The sequence below is a fragment of the Apodemus sylvaticus genome, chromosome 10 (genome assembly GCF_947179515.1).
Source record: "Apodemus sylvaticus chromosome 10, mApoSyl1.1, whole genome shotgun sequence".
Classification (NCBI taxonomy): Eukaryota; Metazoa; Chordata; class Mammalia; order Rodentia; family Muridae; genus Apodemus; species Apodemus sylvaticus.
The window spans coordinates 15635806-15656939 of record NC_067481.1 but is presented as its reverse complement, the minus strand read 5'-3'; the positions used below and the strand labels follow the sequence as shown (position 1 = coordinate 15656939).

The following is a 21134-nucleotide window of genomic DNA, read 5'->3' as shown; positions in this document are numbered from 1 at the left end:
CTGGTCTGCTAGTCTAGCCTGATAAGCAAGTGCAGGCTAGGAGATCCTGTCTCCAAAACCAAGGTGGAGAGCGCCTAAGGAGTGATATTTGAGACTGATTCTCACACTCATGGGCGTACACGCACCTTCCATAGCCCCTCCCCCATCAGGTACGGACCATGCTGCTATGACTAAGAAATGAAAACTTCAAGCTAACAATGCCCTAGGATGGTTCATCTGTGTTGTCCACCTGACTGGATTCACAATCACCCATGAGATACCTCCATGTGCTTATGGGTGCGCACGCGCGCATGTGCGTGTGCGTGTGCGTGTGCGTGTGTGTGTGTGTGTGTATGTGTTGTTTCTGAAGAGGCTTAACCAAGAAAGGAAGATCCATTTTAAGGTGGGTAGCACCATCCCATGAGCCGGATCCTGGATTGAAGAGAAAGGAATCTGCAAGCTCAGCACCAGCATTCATCTCTGTGCTTCCTGATGGCGGGACACCATGTGGCCATGCGTGCGCTGCCCACTCTGCTGCCCTGCCTTCTCCACTATGAAGGATGGTGCCGGCAACACCGTGAACCAGAGCAGACCCTTTCTTCCTTCTCCGACGTGGAATTTAAATGATGAGCAGAGCCAGCAAACCTCTGCATAGCTGGAATGTCTTCTCCTGGCCTTTCTCTCATCTTTTTTTGAGATAATCCAGACCTAACTTTAAAAAAAGACAAATGTCTATTTTTTTTCCCCCAATAGCTTGCCAGACCTCACTCAAAGTTCTGGAATGTTTATTAGCGTCTAAGCAAGTAAGGGTTAAAAATAAAAAAATCAGCCTGAGCTCCCCCAAAGCTGGGTGAGCGCTGTGGCGGGCTTTGCTCTCTGGTGGCCTGTGAGGCAGAGTAGATGTCTTATCGTCTCTGAAGTCTGCTCGAACTCAGATTTCTCGATCCTATAAAATCATCCCTGCAGAAGCTGCTCACTACCTCGCATTCACGCTTCTCAAAGGACGGCTGCTCCCTGACAGGGGCTTTTTATAGTTTCTGCTGATGACTGAGTCCATCAGATGCTGGCACCGGAGTGCAACTGAGGTTGATGTGGAGTAGGGAAATCCCACTGGCTGGCTTGCTGTCAATCACATGAGCCAGACGTCCCCTGGGCTCCTTGTTTGTACCAAGAGAGCACAGGGCCAGGGGAGAGTGGGGGGACATGAGGTTTCTAATCCTAGGAACATTTTCTGGTGCTTAAAAAAAAAAAAAAAAAAAAAGATAAATTCTCATATGTTCCAGGCTGGCTTTGAACTCACTATCTAGTCCACGGTGACCTTGAACTTCTGATTTTCCTACCCCCACCTCTGGAATGAGAGGGCTGCAGGTGTGCAGGTTCACACCTGGTTTATGTGGCACTGGGGCTCACACCCAGGGCTTTGAGCATGTTAGGTAGGCATTCCACCGTCTGCCACAGCCTTAGAACCCCCTCTGGTCCTTTAACGAACAGGGTTGGGCAAAGAACGGTTGACTTAGACAAAATAAGTGCATTTCCCTACGGCCCGGACCCGCTTGCCGCCGTCCTCTTGTAGGGAATGATTCCATCCATGTTCATTTCATGTGTCCTCGAATCTACTGGGTGCTCCTCCCACGTACCACCCTGGGACAGTCCACATAACCCATCCCTTGTAGCATGTTAGAACCCTGCAGAACTACCATCCTAAGTACCCATCTTATTGTGCGAGGAAGACAGAAATTATCAGCTACTTTCCATCATCGTCACTGAGACTGCCTAGTTCCACAAATGGCCAGGGTGCCAGAGTCTAGAATCTTCATTTCTGCCATTCATCCAATAACTCACAGAAGCCAAGGAACAACATAATCAATTCTTGTTTCCTGACATAGTGCCCTACAAACAAATAATCATTCAGTCAAGATAAAGTCACAGTTCCATGTTAATGCACTCCTTCGACCCAGAAGCAGACCCTGGTATAGGTCATTTACCAGGTTAAAGGCAGGGACATTGGTGACAAGGTCTATGATGCGTTTGCTACAGTCTGGATGTTGTGGTGGTTAGTGTTAACTGTTAGCAGGACTGTATATAGGGGACTCTCTAGATTGCGTTAGTTGACGTAGGAAGACCTGCCCACTGTTGTGGGCACCAAAGCCTTCCAGGAAGGCTTGAACTGTATAAATGGAGAATATGAACCAAATAATAGCTTACTAATAGCAGCTAATGCTTCCCTGCTATCTGACTCACCCACCACAGCGACGGGGGGGAAGAAACTACAACAGGTATCAAAAGACCCCCCTCCAAGGGCTCGAGAGATGGCTCAGTGGTTAAGAACACTGGCTGCTCTTCCAGAGGTCCCAAGTTCAATTCCCAGCAACCACACTCCCAAACCTTTATAAAGGGATCTTAAGTCCTCTTCTGGCATCAGTCTATGAATTCTCAGTGACAGAGCACTCCTATATTTAAAATAAATACATTTAAAAAAAAGTCTCACAAAGGTCCTAGTGGTGAAGGTGTGGTCCCCAGTGGGGTGCTATTGGAAAAAATCAAAAGTGGTTGAGGGAGAAGAGGCTAGGTCATTGGGGGAAGAGTGGATGGGGGGGTCTTTAGTGGCAGGGAGTGGGGAACCCTATCGCTCTGTTCCTCTTTTTAGTTCCTGACATATGCTGCCCCCTCCCCTGCTGACATCTGGCATCTCCACAGATGCTAGGCCCACCCTACTCTGTTCCAGAACCTCTAACACTGTGAGCCACAACAAACCTTTACTCTTTCTTTTTCCTTTTCTTTTTTTAAAGATTTATTTATTTATGTATGAGGTATGATGACACTGTAGCTGTCATCAGACACACCAGAAGGGGCATCAGATCCCATTACAGAGGGTTGGGAGGCACCATGTGGTTGCTGTGATTTGAACTCAAGACCTTCAGAAGAGCAGTCAGTGCTCTTAACTACCGAGCCATCTCTCCAACCCCACCTTTACTCTTTCTAAGTTCATTAGCTCAGGTATTTGATTATGGTGACAGAGAGCTATTAAAGTACTGTTGAGTCCACGAACAGACCTTCTTTCAGCCCCCAGCTTCCCCAGAACACATCGTTATTGGAACCATTTTGGTCTGAGAAGGTGAAATTTATCTTTCCCTGCAGCAGTGATTTAGCAAGGCCTGAAAGGAAGATGGAATTAAATTAGTCCCTGCCACTGTTGTCACTTACATGATCTACACTGTCACATAGCCCACACTTCTAGGAGAGAGTCTGTCACTCAAGAAGTCACTACCAGATGTGAAAGAAGGGGTTCTTTTCTAGGAAGGCAGTGTCTGAATTAAGTCCTTGCTTCACACAGGGGCCAGGACGGAGCCTCATAATGGCCTATCTTAGCAGTCTAGAGCCCTAGCAACACTACAGTCTGGAATGTGAAAATGTGCTGGTGGGGGTGACTCTGCCTCTGCCTCTGCCTCTGCCTCACAGTCCTTAGATGCCTTTGTCCATGCTCTTCACAGACTTCAAACACTCTCCCCTATTTGTGTGTGTGTGTGTGTGTGTGTGTGTGTGTGTGTGAGAGAGAGAGAGAGAGAGAGAGAGAGAGAGAGAGAGAGCGCATGCCCACACACATGTGCTACTGTCTAACAGGACATACGGTGACAGTCAGGTTTCTGTATTGTCTCTAGGCTGACCTATTCCCTTCCTTTCTTGTTCACTGATGTGTACACCAGGCTAGCTGGCTCTAGAGCATCTGGGGATTCTGTCTCTACCTCTCATCCTGTCAAAGCAAGGCTAAGGTTACAGACAAGCCTGCTGAGTCTGGTTTTTTTTTTTTACCTGTGCTCAGGTGGTCTGAACACAGGTCTTCACACCTACTGCACCCCACGTTGTCTCCCCAGTCCCACTCTGTGCTCCTATTGTGGTGGCTATTTGCAACACAGACAGGCAGAGTTCACGGATGACAGTGTCCTCCCCTGTGGGAGGTGGGGCTGCCTTAACTTCACATGCAGAAACTATGCAGAACCCAAGTTCCTTGAATCTGAACATAAACACTGGCCCCTGACTTAATGAGAGATGGGGGGAAAGGAAGGGGCTAGCCTGGTACAGACTTTTGGAAGCCTCTGCTGAAACTGCATTGGACCATGTCATCGCCAGGCTGGAAGCTTTAAGGAGCCAACTGCTCACACCAGCAGTTTCTTCAGGGCCGAGACAAATCCACGGACCCCACGCCCGCTAGGATGTCACTGGAGCAGTTGGCAGGGATGGAGGTGACAGAGGGTGGGCAGCAGCAGTCCTTTCGACATGTGCTCAAGTTATTGAGATGGGGACAGAATGGAATAACAGGTGCCAAAAACCACAATAGTAGTTTTCTATAGCTTGCATTCTCTTTCTTTCCATATCTGTAACTATGCATGTGTATGACACAGCCATGAAGGCACTTCCTATATTGATTGTGTGATGTGGGTTTTTTTTGTTTTTGTTGTTTTTGTTTTTGTTTTTTTTTTTTCAAGACAGGGTTTCTCTGTGTAGCCCTGGCTGTCCTGGAACTCACCTTGTAGACCAGGCTGGCCTCGAACTCTGAAATCTGCCTGCCTCTGCCTCCCAAGTGCTGGGATTAAAGGCGTGCACCACCACTGCCCAGCCAGTGTGATGTGCTATTTACACATTGCATCTAGAACACAGAATCTAAAATAATATTCTCATCTATTGTAGTTACAGAGCACTCTCTGTTCTTCCCAACTAGAACTATGTTGCAGGCATGACATCTAGAATGGTAATAGCTGACATATGTGTACATGTACATGCATGTGTATGTATGTTTATACATGTATGTGCATGTGTGTTCCATTTGTAGCAGTGGAAATTAAGCCAGAATCTTGGCAGGATATGTAAGTAGCTTTACCACTGACTACATCTCCAGACCCCACAATATGTAGTTCTTGTGAGCCTGGTGTACATGCGTGTGTGTGTCTGAGGGTGGGACATGTGTGGGAGCCTAAGAAGGATGAGTGTGAGGGTCCCGATCTATCACTCTCCACCATCTCCTTGAGACGGGATCACTCACTGAACTTGGAGCCTGGCTGCGGCCAGTGAGTTCCCAAAATCCTCCTGTTTCACTCTCCGGCATTATTAGAGTTAGGGGGCTACAACAGTCGTATATGGCTTTTAATATAGGTGTTGGAACCCAAACTCAATGTTACCCATTGAGTTATTGACCTGGTCCCCCCTAGTATTTTCTAGTGAGTGAGGATCATCTCTGTATATCTAGAAGTCGATAATGACCGTGATGATTCTCTGAGAATCCATGGAGATGAACAATTAGGTCAGAGAGTCTGACACTTTCTCTGTCACCTGTTGCCTGGACAGCAGGCTCTCACAGAGCTATACATGCTTCGCCGAGCACAGAGCTGACTCTAAGGATGATCTAGGGAATGGCATTAGTTTGCTCGGCAGATCTGGAGGGATTGGAGCACAGGAAGGGGAAATGGGAAGAGAGACCCAAGCCAAGGCAGCAAGCGTTACTAAGCAACAGGCCCAGCCAGTGACCTGGACCCTTGGAGAGGAAGGATTCAGGACTTCTGGAAGGACCTCTCCTACACACGCTGCTGGAGGGCTGGAGAGATTGCAGGCGAAGGTGAGGGCCACGGGGCAGGAAGAACATGGCCGCCTTTGTGCACTCTAAGGCAGGCACTAGGATCTCCACTGGAAGCTGGTGGTCTTCCTGATGGACAGATGCCTCGTGGCCTAATGAATCCTGAAGCTGTGATGGTGGCAAGACATTTAGAGTAAAGGATGTGGCGTGCATGCATCCCGTCACAGAGACACATCTCCTGCTGAGAAGAGACCCTAAGGGAGCCAGAGCTTGCTGTGGTTCACAGCTCATCATGGTGGAGAGGACACGGAGGTAGGGAACCCAAGGTCATGGGACACATTGCCCCTGCAGCTAGCACGAAGAACGTGGTAGATGCTCTGCTTCGCCATCTCCTTCTCATATAGGCTGGGACCTCAGCCCATGGCACGGTGCCAACCTTCTTTAGGCCCGGTCTTTTCACTTCAATTAACCTAGGTTAACCCAATTCAGACCGTCTCCCACAGATGTGTCCAGAGGCTTATCTCTCAGGGAACCTTCATTTCCCCAGAGGTGACAGTCACCATTAAGCACCACATTCACCTTCCCATGTCACCAGGCCAGAGTTTTATTTATAATCACTATCCCAGAATCTGACTAATATTTGGTCTCCTCTCTTGGACGCCAGTTGAAAGCAGGGATTCTGAAGGTGAGCCAAGAACTGTTGCTTACTTGGTTAAAGGAACAGGATCTAAGAACCAAGAGCAACCAATGTGTTGTGACGGCGCTTGTATGATGAACTTATATATCATAACAAACCTAACCCACCAAATCCATCAGGTGCTCCAAAATGTAAGTCACACCCAACAGGGCACTCGCCTTGTGAAAAGGGCTGGAGGACGACGGCATAATCCTGTAGTCCTTGGAGAATGAGAGGGGACGTCTAAGATAAATGGTACCTAACTAGACAGACACTCTTCAAAAGAAGATAGGCAAGTGCCAGACCGTGTAAAGTGATGACTGATAACATGGACACTAGAGACCTGCACACTGAAAACACAAGAGTCTAGGGTGATGGCTCAGTGGGAAAATGTGCTTGCTGCCTAATCATGACGACCTAAGTTCAAATCCCACCAGCCCATGTTGAAAGCTGAACATGGTTACATAGCCCTGTGTGTAGTGTACAAAATACAAGTTTCATCATGAGATTTTCATCTATGTATGTATGTATGTATATATGTATGTATGTATGTATGTATCTATCTATCTATCTATCTATCTATCTATCTATCTATCTATCTATCTATCTATCTATCATTGTGCCCTGTTCATCTTCACCCCAGCATCACCCTCCCCAATCAATCTTCCCTCCCTCAGGGTCTCTTCCACTATCCATGGCTCCTTCCACTATCATGCCATCATGAAATGATTCTGTGTTCAGCCAACTAATCTGCAGTCTGCACGTGACAGTGTTTGGGTTTGGAACAAGGGCTAGAAGGATGGGAGTTATCCACAGCAACTATGGTGGTGACGGCTGAAGACATCAGGGGTAGGGACAGGTTACAGAAGATACCTCTGGGTTCTGCTTAAAGACCACCATCATCCTGGGTTCTTGGCACATTCTGGAGCAGCCTTGATTCCTGCCCATTCATTTGACTCCAGAAAATTCTGTGGGTCCCTGACATCTTTCCATTAAAGTCTGCTTACAACAGACTTTCTTTTGTTGGCAGCTTCACTGATAGAACCTCAAATTGCCTTTTTGGCTTGTCTTCCATTTATCCCCATAGATACCTTACACATCAGCCAAAGTGCACTGCTCCCTGAGAGATGAGTGTCTGGGATTTGCTTGGTAATAATAATTATGACTCAATCTATCTCCCCCTTGGAGCAATTTTCTTCTTTCTACATTAGCTGAAAAGTAGGCCCAGGTTCCACGGGCTTTGAATGTATCCAGACGTGCTCATGGACACACTGGGCAATGTCTGCAAACCCACACAGACTGATGCAAAGAAGCATCTACGCACACTGCCGGTCTGTCAACTCAGGTCCACAGGACACTCTGTGTAATAATAGAACCAACTGCATGGATACCGAGGACTCCATAGCTACAGACAGTCTGTCCTTCAAGACAAACTCCCTCAAGACACCCACAAAAAAAATCAGATTCACAAATGTTCAACCCAATCAGCCTTGGGCCATCCCTTGATCAGAAACCAAGTACCATGCCTTAGCTCCCTAAGGATCCCCCCAAAGCATATACTCGATTGCATGTGTAAGATTTCAACAAACTTACGGTTACAAAGAAGTCTGCGGTTACATGTGCACATGGCAATCCTATGACTTTTGCACGTAGACCATGGGTCAACATGGAATAGCTCGAGGCCCTGTGTTACCACAGAGCAATGGATTTGATTTTCATTTGTGACCATGGGAATCCATCTTACTAACTCTTGCTTGCATCATATATGAATTTCTTTTGAGACTGGGTCTCGAATTAGGCAGGCTGGACTTGAACTTTCAAGTTTCCTGCTTCAGGCCTCCAGAGCACTGGGATTGTAGGAGTCTGCCGCTATGAAAAGCTCTTCACATATCTATTTCTCCTTTCCTTTTTGTGAAGTCATATCTTCCTGTTGATAAGATACGGGCCTAAAATAATTATGTTAACATACATACATACATACATACATACATTACATACATACATACACACATACATACATACACACATACAAAAAGATAATGGCTTATCTCTTTTATTTTTGGTTGTGAGCCTAGTCTTTAACAGCTGAGCCATCTCTCCAGCCCAGTATGGGCAGATTTCTTTCAAATGAGTAAAAGTCGTAGGCACAAGAGGATGGACCTATGAATCTTGTTTACATTCATGAAGAAGGAAGCGAAGGTCCTTTCTGACTTGGGCCTGGCAGAATGGCTCCCGCAAAGAAGGGTCATGAGAAGAAAGGCCATTCTGCCATCAGCGAGGCAGTGACCCGTGAATGCCCCACCCACATTCTCAAGCACATCCATGGAGTGGGCTCCAAGAAGTGCGCTCCTTGGGCGTTCAAAGAAATGAAGGAAGAAATGGGGACTCCAGATGTGCACATTGACACCAGGCTTGGTAAAGCCATCTGGGCCAAGGGAATAAGGAAGGTTCCCTATCGCATCCGAGTACATTTGTCCAGAAAATGTAATGAGGATGAGGAGTCACCAAACAAGCTCCACACATCGGTAACCTACATGCCTGTTACCACATTCAAAAATCTCCAGATGGTCAATGTGGATGAGAAGTAACCTGCTGAATGTCAAATAAAGTTGCAGAACTGCACATCTCCCCAAGAAGGAAGCTAAAACAACTCACTTCTAGAAAGAAAGCTGATTAGACACTGCCTCTTTGGTTACTCACGCGTGTAGAGGGAAAGTCAAGATTATATATAAGACATATTTTGAGTATATATAAAAAAGACATATGTCCTAGGTTGCCCAACTGGAGCCACCATCTGATGGATCGTCCAGCTGTTTACATGACTGATTCAAAGGCTCTCGACTGTACGATCACGTGGTTAGGCTGCCTGGAAATTTCTCCCATCCCCCTGCCATCCCCACCCATTGGTGTCAGCAGTGTTGGGTTTCAAGCACACGAAGAGCTAATTCTTGTTCATTTTACAGCCTGGTGACACAGCCCTAGTCTAATCTTTCCATCATTTTCAGTGAATCTCCTCACCCTTAGGATTTCCAGTTATTGTAACAGCCCCTCAACACAGCCCCTCGGTGTGTCTCTCTCCACTTAAAAATAAAGCACTGACGAGCAGACAGAAAGAACTGAGGTGGAAGAATACATGGTATAGACAGTTATACTTTACTTTTATGGATGGCACCCAGTGGTATCTATAATCCTGTGTGTAAGAGACACACATGAAAATGTACACATAGACACAATCAATGTTTTATGACTATATACTACATAATTGCTTCCTATTGAAGTCTCAGCCCAAACGACTGGGCTGATTATTTTATATGCACGGGTGTTTTGCATGCATGTGTCTGTGTGATGGTGTTGGATCCCCTGAACTGGAGTTATAGACAGATGCAAGCTGCCATATGGGTGCTAGGAATTGAAGCCAAGACCTCTGAAAGAGCAGCCAGGGCTCTTAACAGCCCCGACCAGTCACTCCACCGCCCCCCCCCTCCCCAAATCACTGGTCTATTTTCAAATATGCTATTAAAAAGCAACAATGCTTCATCCCATTTTTTTTTTTTTGGTTTAACTAGTGTGTGTGTGTGTGTGTATCTGTGTGTATCGTGCAGGGCTGCCTACTGTCAGGATGCCAAGGTTAACTTTTGGGAGTCAGTTCCCATGATCCACTGTGTTAAGAAGGGTCTCTTCCATTTCTGCTGATGCATTACAAACTCCAGGCTAGCTGGTCTGCAGGCTTCTGGGTGACTGCCCTGTCTTTGCCTTCCATAGCGCTGGAGGTGTTCTGGGGTGGTGGGTACTTGCCGATACATCTGCCTATTTTGTTGTTGTTTGTTTAAAAGCTCATTACAGGGATCGAACTTGGGTCATGAGGCTGGCATGGCTAATACCTCCCTAGCCCTTATCCGGTAGATATAAGCAATATTTGAGCATCCAAAGATAAGACTTGTCCCTGTTTAATTTCATCTTGGAAGATGATCCTTCATGCAAAATGACTGAAGTTTTCCTAATTGAAGTTTCTCGATGAGAATTTTAGACTCATAATCCTTCATAGCTGTGGATTTCTCAAAAGAATTGTAAGAATACCATCTAGCTATTTAGCCAGACTTTTTTTTTTTTTTTTTTTTTTGGCTGTTCCTTTTTCTATAGCTTGCCCATTGCACTTTATGAAATTTGTCAAAGTAAATCTGTTTCATTAAGCAAAAGAACAGTGGAATTTTCCACCATGCAACTACACTCCAGCGTATTTCCACTGGAGATCTCTGGATAGTTTTAGTTTATTTTCCACTGCAGCCAACGTAGGAGGGAATCGCGTGGTGCCTCTCTCTTGTGCACAACTCGGTGATTCCGCTAGGGTTCTGCCGTGAGATAAATGGAGATGGGAACATAGTTTTATCTTTCCCCATCGCTGCCAATGATCCTGTAAAGAGGTGATATCTGTGTACAGCTCCCTCCAGCATTTGAAGCTGGTTGTGTTCTCACATCCTTGTTAATCCTGAGACTCACCAGACTGTAATTCTTGTCACTCTAACGTGTGTGGGAAGAGATGCCCTTGCTTGAATCTGTTTCCTAGCCTCCTTCTGAGGCCAGGGTTTTCCATGTATATGCTATTCACACTTCTTCTTCTTCCTCCTCCTCCTCCTCCTTTTTTTTTTTTTTTTTTTTGATTTGGTTTTTTCGAGACAGGGTTTCTCTGTGTAGCCCTGGCTGTCCTGGAACTCACTCTGTAGACCAGGCTGTCCTCGAACTCAGAAATCCACCTGCCTTTGCCTCAAAAAAGTGCTGGGATTATAAGTGTGTGCCACCACTGCCTGGCTCACACTTCTTCTTTGAGGAATTTCCAACCTCTTTCTCAACTTCCAAATGGATTATATGGGGCTTTTAAAATTTTTTTTAATAATAATAATAATGATGATAATAATAACTGGTCAAGAATACAGAGCACTTTTGCAGAGCACTTCCAAGTTAACTACCCAGCACCTACATAAGGCAGTTTACAATGGCCTTTAACTCCTATTCCTGGGAATCTGAAACTAACGCCCTCTTGTGGTCTCCATGGGCACTGTTTTCATGTGCAAATACACACAGGGACACACCCACACCCACACCCACAGGAACACATTCATGCAGGGACACACACACACACACACACACACACACAAACACTTAAATAAATCTTTTTCAAAAATTGACAAGAAAGGCCTTCTATTCATTAAAATACCAGAATTCTCTCTCAACAATCATTACAGATACATTCGTCTAGTTAGAGATAGACTTTTAAATTTAGGTGTCTTCTATTATGTAAAGCATATTTTTAGTGTGTAATTCTTCTCTGCTATGTAGGTGTTCTCAATTTTAATGCTATAATATCACCAATCCGGGGGCTGGAGAGATAGCTCAGAGGTCCTGAGTTCAATTCCCAGCAACCACATGGTGGCTCAACAACCATCTGTAATTGGGATCTGATCCCCTTTCTGGTGTGTCTGACAGCTACAGTGTACTCATATACATAAAATAAATAAATCTTTAAAAAAATATCACCAGTCCTTGTCTTTAGGTCTTATTAGCTTTATCCTAATCTGCTAATAATAATGTTTATCTGTATTTGTTACCATTTTCAGTTAGGAATTTTATTGATCTATAATTTATTATTATATGTATGCAGTGAACCAGAGGTTCGATTATATTGCAGACTGAAAATCTAATCCTGCAGCGTCACACACATAGCTGGTAAGCTCCTTACCGGGGTCTCATGATAGCTCTGTTGGGACTGGGAAGATGGCTTGCCCCACAAGCCCGAGCCCCTCCTGACCTCCTCACCAGCAAGCACTGGGATCTCAGCTTCACTGCAGAGAAGTACACCAGAGGGTTTATTTAATGTTAATATAATGGATATAATGGATTTAGGGACCAAATTTGGATGATGGTTTATTATTATTATTCTCTGAGGGCTTTGACATGCTTCTGTTTTATATAGGATTTATATTTTTAATGTCCCTGAGATTACTGTGTATAAATATTCTTATCTGTAATTCTAGAGATAGAACCAGGGCCTTGCATATGCTAGGCACATGATCTATCACTAAGGTGTTTTTCTGCTGTTCAGTACTGATCTTGTTCAATTCCATCATCACTGCTCACACGGCGGGCAGTGGCCATTTCCCTCCTGTCGTCCGTTTCTGATCCCCCTTTTCTCCTGTTTCTTCTTCTTCTTTTTTTTTTTTTAAGACCTGGGAGGTCCCTCTATTATAACACTATGAATATAACACTGACAGGAGATAATTTATGTAACTGGTCCTCGCTCAGAAAAGTATGACCTTGGCATTAGTCAGTTCAGAAAACAGGATTCAGGAAGCCCCTCCCTTTCTCAAAAGCAGATGTTGGCCCTTTTAAAGAGAGGCCTTGAACATCTGTCTCATTTTATTGATGCCTTGTTGGGCACAACTAGGCCTCGCAGGGAAGTGAGTGGACACGTCGGCTTACTTTGCCAACAAAACTGGACTTCCATTATTCCTGCCCCTCTAAACTGGTCACATGCTCCCTGAGAAGTCACTCCTTTACAGATGGCTGTGAGCCACCAAGTGGTCACTGGGAATTGAACTCACAGAACCTCTGGAAGAGCAGTCAGTTCTCTTAACCGCTGAGCCATCTCTCTCCGGCCCAACTGGATGCATGTTTAACCCTGGGGCTATCTCTTCAGTCTCAGCCTTCGATTGTCTTGAACCAGTACGCATGCCTGACTCTCAGCCACAACCCCCTGAGATCACATCTCCTGCTCTGGCATAAGTAGGGCCTACCATGGCTGGCCCTAGCTTTCACAGTCCTTGATGGTCCATGAGTTCAGATTCCCTTCTAACTGGAAGAACTAAGGATTTCCCTTTCTTTGTTTTAAGCTCAGTGTATATTGTTATGTTCCATCCTGTGTTTGTCATAGGAAGCGGGGTGGGGGAGGGGTCAGCGCTAATCTCTCCAGTTACTATTACTGGAAATGCACGTTTTCTATTTATAACTCGCTTCCCTCTCACTAATGTTTATGACTCCTTTAAAATAAATATCGTATATTTTGATAGAGAAAACATACATGACAGAGACAGCTGGACACGTCTTCTGCTTGAGGAAAAGTTATAAAGTTTCTAACATTCTTCTTCATTTGGGTGAGTGGGAACAGTCCCCGGCAATAATGTGAGCGAAGACAAAACTGGAGCTGAGAAATGGAATTTTCCAGAGTTCCCGAATGCCCTTTGCTTCTCCACAGAGGTGATCCCTGAGGGGAACCTGCTCCTGTGTGTTTGACACCTTCCATGCTGAGAAGACTAGACGAGAAGAATACATAGAGATTTGTCTCTAGCCATACCCAAGGCCGAGTGACTCCTGCAGATAAACATTTGGCTGGGATCTGGACTGCTTCTAAATCATGAGAGCCTTCAGCTTCCAACAGATGAATGAGATCCACCTCATTTACATTTCATCATGACTCAAGAATTCCCTGATACTATTTCCCCAGGCGGTTGAAAGCATATTTGGTTGATCAGCCCAAGGCCTTCCCTGCCAAGGTACTGGATTGGAAACCTTCCCTCCACTCTGCTGATGAGACTCGAAGTATCTTCTTGTGACAGAATGGTTTAGTGTAGCCTTTAAAGAGTGAAGTCTCTAAACACGGCCCCACTCAGAAGTGGATGACCACATCCAAGTCACTGGGGGGGGGGGCGGAGGGGAGGGCGTTTGTGCACAGTGGCCAGTAGTAAGTTGGGGAATTGTCCAGCTAATGTTGGAGAAGCTTCTGAAGAGTCACAGATGAGCCAGTAGATACAGCAGGAGGAGGTGTGTGTGTGTGTGTGTGTCTAAATGTACTTGTGGAAAGGCTAATACAAGTCTTGTTTGCTGGGCAGTTAATTTCAATAAAATAAATCTCATATCACTAATATTCTTTGTGGTATTTTTGTTAGCAAGAAGTCAACATTGGGTGTCTTCCTCAACCACTATCCATGTGTGTGTGCGTGTGTCTCACACACACACTTGCACACACATACACTTAAAAAAAAAACAGCAACAACAACAACAACAACAACAACAAAAAACCCAAAGGGTCTCTTCTTAAACCTGGAGCTCTCTGATCTGGCTAGACTGGCCGGCCAGTAAGTTACTGGAATGTCCAGTCTCTGCCTGGCCAGTACTGGAATCCCAAACAGGCCCTGCTGTGCTCAGTTCTACATGTGCTAGGGATTGAAGCTCAGGGCTCTTGGACTTACATTGCATAGACCCTCCTGACAGAACCGTCTCCCAGACCCCTCAGTACAAATATTCCAACTCAGAAAAGCACTGACTAGAAAAGCCAAGGCCAGGTGGGATGGAGAGGGGAAGCTCACACAAGCCCCAGGAACCAATCATGCGACTGGTAGTAAACAAACAGAAGACAAGAAAAAAAAAGATACTTTGAAAAGCAGAAAACATAGCCTTGGTTACTGTTGGTTCATAATCTGCCCCAAAAAGGTGACTAACCACCCCGGAGGGGTGGGGTCCCCTGGAGAAATGGAAGCCACTTTGTTAGTTTTCTCGGTGGACTCCTGGTTAGTCATCTGACACAAAGTAGAAAACCTAATAATCAAGACCCATAGGCACAGGGGCTGTGGGGTCCAGGCTGTCCTTATGATGTCAAGACACACCCATTTCCTGCCCCCAGTTAACAGTCTCCTAGGCATAGAGTTCCTCTTATGTCATCGAAGGTAAGCTTCATATTCTCCTGATTCTGGTTTTGAAGCAATAACATAGCTGTCTGTCAGGGTGGCATAATGGCTTTCACATGACCTTACCATGCCGCCTCAGGTGGGAGGGGCTCCGCAGCTGCAATGGCTTACCTGTTGAGATACACTCGCTTCTCTGTGAACTGCCCGTTGCCATGGTGAGGGTCCTCAAAGGGCTCATTCTGCACGACCTCTACCCCTTCTCCCCGGTCACTCTGCTCATGGCTGTGTTTGCTGATCATATACAGCTGTCCGATTTTGTACTGCAAAGCAAACAGGAATGGAGACAGAGAGGTCAGCCCCAGCTCGCCACTGATGAATCCCCCACGCTGTCCTCCGATGACAGGACACACAGCAACAAATCACATCGGTGCTTTCTGCGGAGAAAAGTCAGCAGCCACTGGGGTCTAAGGTGACTGTCCTTACAGAGTGGCAGAGGGCCGGCTGTGAGTGGAATGTAGAATCGGCACATTCCTGAGCGCAGTGCAAGCAGCGAACCAAGAGCTCCCTGGAGTTGTGACGGTCTTTAAGGGCCGTGCTGAGGGTGCACAAGCTGACAACTAGTCTTCTTTGACTTCCATTCAGGACATAGAGGGTTAAAGGGAGTTGGTGTCCTTCCTATTCGGCTTGGCCAAATGCAGCCTAGGGTGTGTTATTTCTGTCCTGGCTCTGTAGCTAATTGGCAGCATTGTTGGGCACAAGGATTAACTGTCACTTGCATCTTGTCCTGCCTAGAATAGCAGTTCTCACAGGTGGCTAGACAGGAGCGTGAGAAAAATTTTTTCCCATCCCCCGCTCCCACCCCGCCTTTGTCTTGTTTTGTTTTCGAGACAAGTCTTAGAAAGCTCAAGCGGACCTCAAACTCATTGTGAAGTCAAAGATGGCATTAAAATTCTGCCCCTTCTGCCTCCAAGAACCCCCAGGTATTGGGATGCAAGGTGAGTAACCTGGTTTACTCCATGCTGGGAACTGAGCCTGGACCTTCATCCATGCTAGGATGCTAGGCAAGAATTACCCTTTGTGAGACAGTCTCTGCCTGCTTGCCTCTCTCTGTTTGTCTCTGTCCCTCTGTCTCTCTGATCTATACTGCCTGGAACTCTTGACAATCCCACCTCATCCACTCAGGAGCCACTAATGTGAAGATTCCCCAGATGCTTCAAAAGCTCCAAAACACCCCCATCCCCCATCCCCTGAGTTCCAGAATCCTGTGCAGCACTGAGGAAAAGCCTTGGTATCTCTGGATCATTGTCACCCAAATCTACTAAGAGTGTGGGGCCTTCTGGAGTCCATCAGCCCTACAAGGGTATCCCGGAGAAACCCGGGACTGAGACATTTCCGCACTGCCTTCACTCCTAGGAGGCCCAACTCTCCTTCCTTCCTACCTGTCGCAAAACTCCAAGTCTGAGCACCTGTCACCAAGCCTGAAGATGTCAGGAGTGTGATCCCCAAAACCCACTCGACAGAAGGACAGAACTGCTCCTGCAAGTCTCTCTGACCCATACACATGTGCTATGGCATTTGTACAGAACATGTGACAATAAGGAGTACATTTACAAAAAAACCTCATAATGTTTCAAACCAACCAACCAACCAACCAAAAAACCCAATGGACTCCTGAGGTGGCAAATGAATTTGATGCCACATTCTGCGGGGGTGGGGAGAAGAAGAGAGGATTACAACCTTTGGGTAAGGGACATGACTGTTCAGACCAGGACTCTGCTGTGGCCCTCCTTACACAATCAGTGCGAGCCAGCACACAAAGTCACTACCACCAAAGCCCGACTCCCCTGCAAGCTAATGAGGAGGCCCAGTTGTCCCCACAAGGGCCCTCGGCTAGCCGGGATGCAGAGCCCCTGGCTGTGTGCAAGAGAAGAGTCTATTCTAACTTTAGAGGCAGCTGAGACATTCAAGTCAGCATCGCGGTTGGTCCCAGAGCTGAGAGGTCTCTTGTCCCAGGGTCCCTCTTTCATGCTGAGGCAGGTGCATGGCAGGGACCATGGAAGAAGCCCTGAAGGGCACTACTCTGCAGCCAGCTCCAGGGACCAGGCCCAGTAACCATGACAACAGATCAGGCTGTTGGCTGGCTCTTCTCCAAGGGCTAGGTTTCCTATCTGGCCATGGCCCTGTCCAGAATGAGCCTGTGTTTAAAATGCTTTTAATGTGTGTTTGTGAACTTGTGGGGAGAGACGGTACAAGATAAGCGCAGGAAGAGGAGAGGGGAAGCTGGAAGAGAAATCCATTTTAAAAATGAACCAGAGGATATGAGGCTTGACCTGGCTTCCCCTCTGCCCAGTACAGCTTTTACTTCTGTTCCCAAAAGCTATCCCTCCCACAAGGACGGGGAAGCTATACCTGAGAGATAAGTGGTCACAAGCGCACAAGTGGAGGGAGGCACTCTGTTCCTGGGAGGGGGGGTTGTGCAGATGTCCACAGCAGCTGCTTGGACATGATGCTTAAAAACTTGATGGCCAAGCCAGGCGGTGGCGGTGCATGCCTGTAATCCTAGCATTTGGGAGGCAGAGGCAAGTGGATTTCTGAGTTCGAGGCCAGCCTGGTCTACAGAGTGAGTTCCAGGACAGCCAGGGCTACACAGAGAAACCCTGTCTTGAAAAAAACAAAACCAAACAAACAATCAAACAAACTTAAGAGAGCCAAATCCAAAAAACCCAAAAAAACCAAACAAAAAAACAAAAAACCAAAAACCCAAAACCAAAACTTGATGGCTACAGACAGTGGACTATTACTCAGCCACAAAAAGGAATGAAATATTGACACTGAACCTACTTAATGTGTTATGGGTTGAAGTGTCTCCCCTCCCAGAGTTCAAAGGGTAGTGATCATATAATTTAAAAGATGCCATCAGGGTGGACTTTAATCCAGCATGACCCATGTCCTTACACATAAGAGAAAGTAGAGCAGAGACAAACAGGGATATAGTAAGATCATATGAAGAGTGAGTAGTCTCCTTAAGTCATAAGATTGGAGCCCAGGATGGATGTTCCCAACCAAAGCTAAAAGAATACTTTGCTCACACTTGGATTCTGGTTCTGATCTCCAGGCTTAAAGGAAAATGAATGGATGTGGTTTAACTATCTAGTGTGGGCTGCTTTGTCGGGCAGGCCTAATAACACGGCACCGGGGCTGGGGACTGGCTCTCAGTGCAGCCCTGGCCACACAAGCATAAGGTGCCAAGCTCGGAGCCCAGCCACCCTAAGAAGGCTGAGGGTGGAGAGCATCTAGACTCCCAGCAGTGTGGTGGAGGCGGAGACAGGAGGATTCCTGGAGCATGCTGGCCAGCCAGCCTATGTGAATCTACAGACTCAGGGTCAGTGAGAGTCTGGCTCAGCAGGTGAAGGTGTCTGCTACACAAGCCAGGTGGCCTGGCTCAATCCCTGGAAGAGGAACTGACTAACAAAGTTGTCCTGTTACCACCACATGCATGCTGGGACATGTGCCAACACACATACATTGTATACACACACACCCAACAATAATAATAAACAAAATAAATAGATGAGATAACACACACACACACACACACACACACAGTACAACAGGTCCAAATTAATGAAGCATTTTGGGTAGATGGTGGTTGGTGCACTTTAAGAAAGTACCAGATGCTACTGGACTGTTCTCTCTGAAGGGATTACCTGGGAGTGTGAAACTTGAGCCTGTGCCTAGTTTACCCATGGCCCTGACTTGATCCATAGCTGTGGGGGTGGGGCAAATGGGAGTGGGAGTAAGTCCCACCTCTCTCTAAGGATCTGCAGGTAGTTTAGTGGTTCCTAGGGGAAGGAAGAGACATTTTCTTTGGTGTAGCCACTCTGTCAGGAGCCCATGTTTCTGGGAATAACTTCAGGAACCCAAATGAAACTCAGTGGATTAGCAGGAGCTGGGGTGCTGGGGATGGGATAACAGACAGGAAAGTAGAAGGGGGTGGTTGGGAAGAGAGGGGGTCAGCAGGAGTAGGAGGGAGGGTGAGAGGGTCTTAGGAGATAAGTATGATCAACATGCATTGCATACACACATGAAAATGCCACGTTACATATAATCCACATGTAAATATAAAATATGTATTACATATAACATGTATAATATATACTTTTAATACACACATATATATTAACGTATATACACTTTATGAAAACATTTTTAAGAGGTTACTTTCATGTCGTATGGGCTTTACCTCAAGCATTAAAAGAAGGGCCTTGTCTGCCACCACCCCGCACTCAAAGTCCCGCCAAGGCCTGTCACTGGAAAGCTTAGAAGAGAGCTAAATCTACCAGCACACTGTCTCTAGGAGCTCTAAACCACTCACAGAGGGAAAAAAAAAAAAAAAAAAGCAGGGTGCCAAGGTCGATGTGTGACACAGAAAAGCCATTAGCCAGACACGAGTCAGCCTGACTGGGCAGGGAACAAGTGCTTCCTGCTCAGAGGAGATGGATCTGGGCAAGGCAGGGGCGGCTGATTCACCACGGCGACGGGGACCCAGATGCTGGTCTCATTGATCATTCCAGAGGCTCCTCCACAGGCCAGCCCAGGGCAGACACCAGCCCTAGCTCACTATGACGGCATCAGTCTAGGGGCTGGGGAATAGCTGGCATATGCTGATGGTGGCAGGGCACTCAAGCCCAGACTCAGAGATGGAGTCCCTTCCTTTCCTCCTAAGAAAACCAGACCTGGTCTGCTGCCATGGCCATCAGACCTAGAGGACCATCCAGAAGTAGTCTGTCATTGTTTTATTATAACGTCCCGAGTTTGACTCTCAGACATGAGCAGCTAATGGTATCTCAATTGTGGGGATGGATAGATAGTTCTTGATCCACCTAAAAATGCCACAGGCAGAGGCTGGAGAGATGGCTTAGCAGTTAAGTGCACTGTCTGCTTGTCCATAGGCTACAGTTCAGTTCCCAGCACGCACATCAGGTGGTTGACAACCAACCACATATAACTCCAGCTCCAAGGGATCTGATGCTCCCTACTGGCTGCACCGGCACCTGCATACATACGCAAATATCCCCACAAATAGACATAACTAAAGACAAATCTTCTAAAAACGCCACATCCGGGGGTCATCTCAAACCTTTGACTTTTTGATTGGACAGGCAGGGACTGGGAAGTTGACACATGGGGGCACACTAAAGGGCAAACCTTCTGAGTATAGCATAGTGCGGGCGCTCAGGGGGACTTGTGGGAACCAAATAGTGCCAGGCTATAGGATTTCTTTTCCCATGCCCATGCAAATTCTAATGTCCAAGGACCACGCCCAGATCACTACTTCCAGACAAATTTGAATGCTACGCTAAGGTCAAAGGAGCAGAGGGTTCTGATGGTGTCAAGGCCTGAGAACGGATCCCAGTGTAGCTTTACTGATCACCAATTAGCTGAGTTTCTGAGTGAGCGATCTAATCAACAGCGTCCCCAGATAATTAAGCTGTAGAATGTGCCTAGAGAAACCAAGATGTCATTGGTTCACGCTGTCCTAACTGGGTGCCACGGGGCTACTCACCGTGGTTCAACCTCAAACCTTAATTAAAAGGGGTGGGGGTGGAGTCAAACAGGGCTTGGTGGATCCTGGCTGTAATCCAAGTAAGTCCATGGGAAGTTTATCGTGCCAGGTAGTTTTATTATCAGCTTGACACAGGCTAAAGTCACACCAGAGGAGAGAACCTCAGTTAAGAAACTACCTCCAGGGCTGGAGAGATGGCTCAGCACTTACGAGCACTGGCTGTTCTTCCAGAGGTCCTGAGTTCAAATCCCAGGACCCATATGGTGGCTCACAATGATCTGTAATGGAATCTGATTCTCTCTTCCGGTGTGCATGGAAACAGAGCACTCATATACATAAAATATATAAATTTTTTAAAAAAAGACAGCATCTCCATAATATTGGGCTATAGGCAAGCCTGCAGAGCATTTTCTTAATTAGTGATCAATCAGGAGGGCCCAGTCTATTGTGGGTGGTGCTTTCCCTGGGTGGCGGTCCTGAGTTCTCTAAGAAGGTAGACTGAGCAAAAATGGCGAGCAAGCCGGTAAGCAGCATCCCTCCACGGCCTCTGCTTCAGCTCTTGCCTTTGAATTCCTGCCCTGACATCCTTTGATGATGAACAGAGATATGTAAGTGTGACTCAGACAAACCCTTTCCTCCCCAGCTTGCTTTTGGTCATGGCGTGTCTTTGAA

At 46.6% G+C, this 21134-nt stretch overlaps 2 protein-coding genes across 2 annotated transcripts in view; one reads left to right on the top strand and one right to left on the bottom strand.

The window, feature by feature from the left end:
* Pitpnc1 (phosphatidylinositol transfer protein cytoplasmic 1) overlaps positions 1–21134 on the bottom strand; it is a 258738-nt gene that overhangs the window by 108418 nt on the left and 129186 nt on the right. The window contains exon 2 of the mRNA XM_052197031.1: positions 15068–15216. Within this exon, the coding sequence (XP_052052991.1) occupies positions 15068–15216 (149 nt within the window). The remainder of the gene's footprint in view (positions 1–15067; positions 15217–21134) is intronic.
* On the top strand, positions 8447–9248 carry LOC127695121 (60S ribosomal protein L31-like). Its single transcript, XM_052197030.1, has one exon. It carries the CDS (start codon positions 8447–8449, stop codon positions 8807–8809), a length of 363 nt encoding a protein of 120 aa, XP_052052990.1. The 3' UTR covers positions 8810–9248.

Coding starts and splice junctions, on each gene's coding strand:
- LOC127695121 (XM_052197030.1), top strand. CDS start 8,447: ATGGCTCCCGCAAAGAAGGGTCATGAGAAGAAAGGCCATTCTGCCATC.